The 2,425-nt window shown below is 30.7% G+C and overlaps 1 protein-coding gene across 1 annotated transcript; it reads right to left on the bottom strand.

Annotated features, from left to right (window-relative positions):
• Nucleotides 1-809: 809 nt before the first annotated feature.
• On the bottom strand, nucleotides 810-2,425 carry LOC126767644 (pro-corazonin). The gene is made up of 3 exons (XM_050485121.1): nucleotides 2,309-2,425; nucleotides 1,409-1,588; nucleotides 810-1,350 (listed from the first exon to the last, which is right to left on the bottom strand). Exons 2-3 carry the CDS (start codon nucleotides 1,576-1,578, stop codon nucleotides 1,185-1,187), a joined length of 336 nt encoding a protein of 111 aa, XP_050341078.1. The 5' UTR covers nucleotides 1,579-1,588; nucleotides 2,309-2,425; the 3' UTR covers nucleotides 810-1,184.

Below are 2,425 nucleotides of genomic sequence, written 5' to 3' on the forward strand. Positions count from 1 at the left end.
TAAACATTTACGCATATTTACACACGTATAAACAAGGCATTTATCACGCGGCATGAGTTATGAAATTATGTTGTTACAACAAAATACTGAGCAACACCAAATACACCCCTGATAATTTTATGATGTAACCAAAGTTGGTGTTTATGAATATTTGATGAGGGCAGTTGCTTGTTATACAATTGGCTATTTACATAACGACACTGTTGGGAGGAGAAGTGGTCATATGCAAAGAAAAGGGAGAAAACGTGACTTTAAAAGTGGAAAAATGTAATAAGGGTGCTTGCAATACATATTAGCAGATCGAATATTAAGATCTTTCTCACTGGAAATAATTTGGCAAATATTTTGCACAAAAGTGTAAGTACGAGTATGTATATACATACAAACATACATATCTAGCTAATGCTAGCGTAGATTAGGTTAATATTTCAATCAATTAGTTATAAGCGCAAAATTAAAGTCTATCCGCAGGCGTTGAGAGAGTTAGTGCCGAAGGTGCCTGGCAAAGAGGTTAGCTTTAGATTTTAATACATGAAAAATCACTTTTCGGATCATTTAAAGAGATTTTATATGCTACTCATGGTAAGATATATGTTCTAGCGACAACTTTTAACGAAAATTCTGACAAAATATGTTTTATATATTGTTGATCATTGCCTAAAATCAGGCGCTTACACAAATTATGAACTCAAAATAAGACTTTAACACAGCTTAAGCAAATGCATGCTTTGTTATATACCGAAAAAAATAGCAGCAAAAATTTCTTTGAAAACCCATTGAGTCTCTCAGTTTTTAAAATTTTTTCACGACCTTGAACATTTTTTTACTCCCTTCTTTGATACACACACATATTTTGTTTTTCAATTTAGCTTTTTGCTATATTTGCACTATTTACTTTCAAGATTTTTTTTTAATTTTTTTATTTTTCACACATATGGTATGTATGTAAGTACATATGTATATATGTAAAAGTATGCACATTTATAGTAATTTTAGACTTGCAAATGCATATAATATTATAACTATAGTTCGTAAAATATTTTAACGAAATCATACATATGTACAATAAATAACTGTATTATGTAAATGCGTATTTATGCTGTTCCAAATATTCTATTAAATATACTACTAAATTCGTGTCGAGTCGTTTCGTTTTATTAATATTTTATGGCCATAATCACGTTTTAATGCTTTCCATAATCGTTCGTCTCGGCAGCATTCAGCTCTTCGTACAATTCATTTGATTGATGACGATTTCCAAATAGATTACCATTTACTGGAGTCAGAGCTTGAACGCCGGCACGAATCGACAGGGGATTGTGTAATAAATATTGCAACTGCATGAGACATCTAAATAAGGAAATGTGATTAAATATGAATATTGAAAATAGTTTCGATTTGAACGCACCTTTCCAATTTGCGTTCGCCATCTTGTTGGAGCATTTCGGCAATATCATTGTCACGATGAGTGTTCACGGCCCGTTTGCCGCTGGTCCAGCCGTGCGAGTATTGGAACGTTTGGCCGAAGCATGTGGCCAAGAAGCAGAGGACAGCCAATGAGAAGAATAATTTGAACATGATGTTTATGCTGTGAATAGTAATTATTGCACATTATTTAAATGTTTATTCGATTGAATTATGTTTAAAGGAGATTTGTGTTGTTTTAAAAGAAAATGTCTTTCATAAAATGTATGTATGTATATATCTTCATATACATGAGTATATTGTACTATATAAGTAAATTCCTAGTCTACTTTATTATATTCATTAAAATTCTTACTCTTTTAACTTATTTGCAATTTATATATGTATATATGTAAATATATATCACAAAATTTCTTAAATAATAAATAAGAATATTTAACATAATACATATTTACATATGTAAACCCTGTCTATGACATTCTAATATTGCAATTGCAGAGGAATACATGAGGGTATATTTTTAGAAATAAAATTATTAAATATTGTAATTAAGCAATATAAAATGATCACTTTGAATAGCTTCCTAACAAAAATCTTTTTAGAAAACTTCACTGAGGTTTTTCATTAAATACTACAAAGAGTGCTGCGCGTCATCTGTGTGTGAATCTTACGACTACTATTTCACATACTCATGGCTGTAAACACGATTTTGCTTCATTTACTGCCACAGTGGCTCTCAATATACAGTTTCAAAGCTAATGTAAACTTTTCACCGAAATATCTATGAAAACACTTAATTTAATTAACTTTTATTTAAAAGTTTCTAAAAAAATCCACTATAAGTTGTCCACTGAACGAAAATAAATTTATAATGTATTCTTACTTTTAATAGAAAGCCGTTTGCTTGTGTAAACTTTGTACTTGATTGGAGCAAAGCGCTGATTGAACTGTGCTTCCTGGTGATGGAGCATCCGTTTTTATACCAACTGCTAGGCTTTAT

The sequence above is a fragment of the Bactrocera neohumeralis genome, chromosome 2 (genome assembly GCF_024586455.1).
Source record: "Bactrocera neohumeralis isolate Rockhampton chromosome 2, APGP_CSIRO_Bneo_wtdbg2-racon-allhic-juicebox.fasta_v2, whole genome shotgun sequence".
NCBI lineage: Eukaryota > Metazoa > Arthropoda > Insecta > Diptera > Tephritidae > Bactrocera > Bactrocera neohumeralis.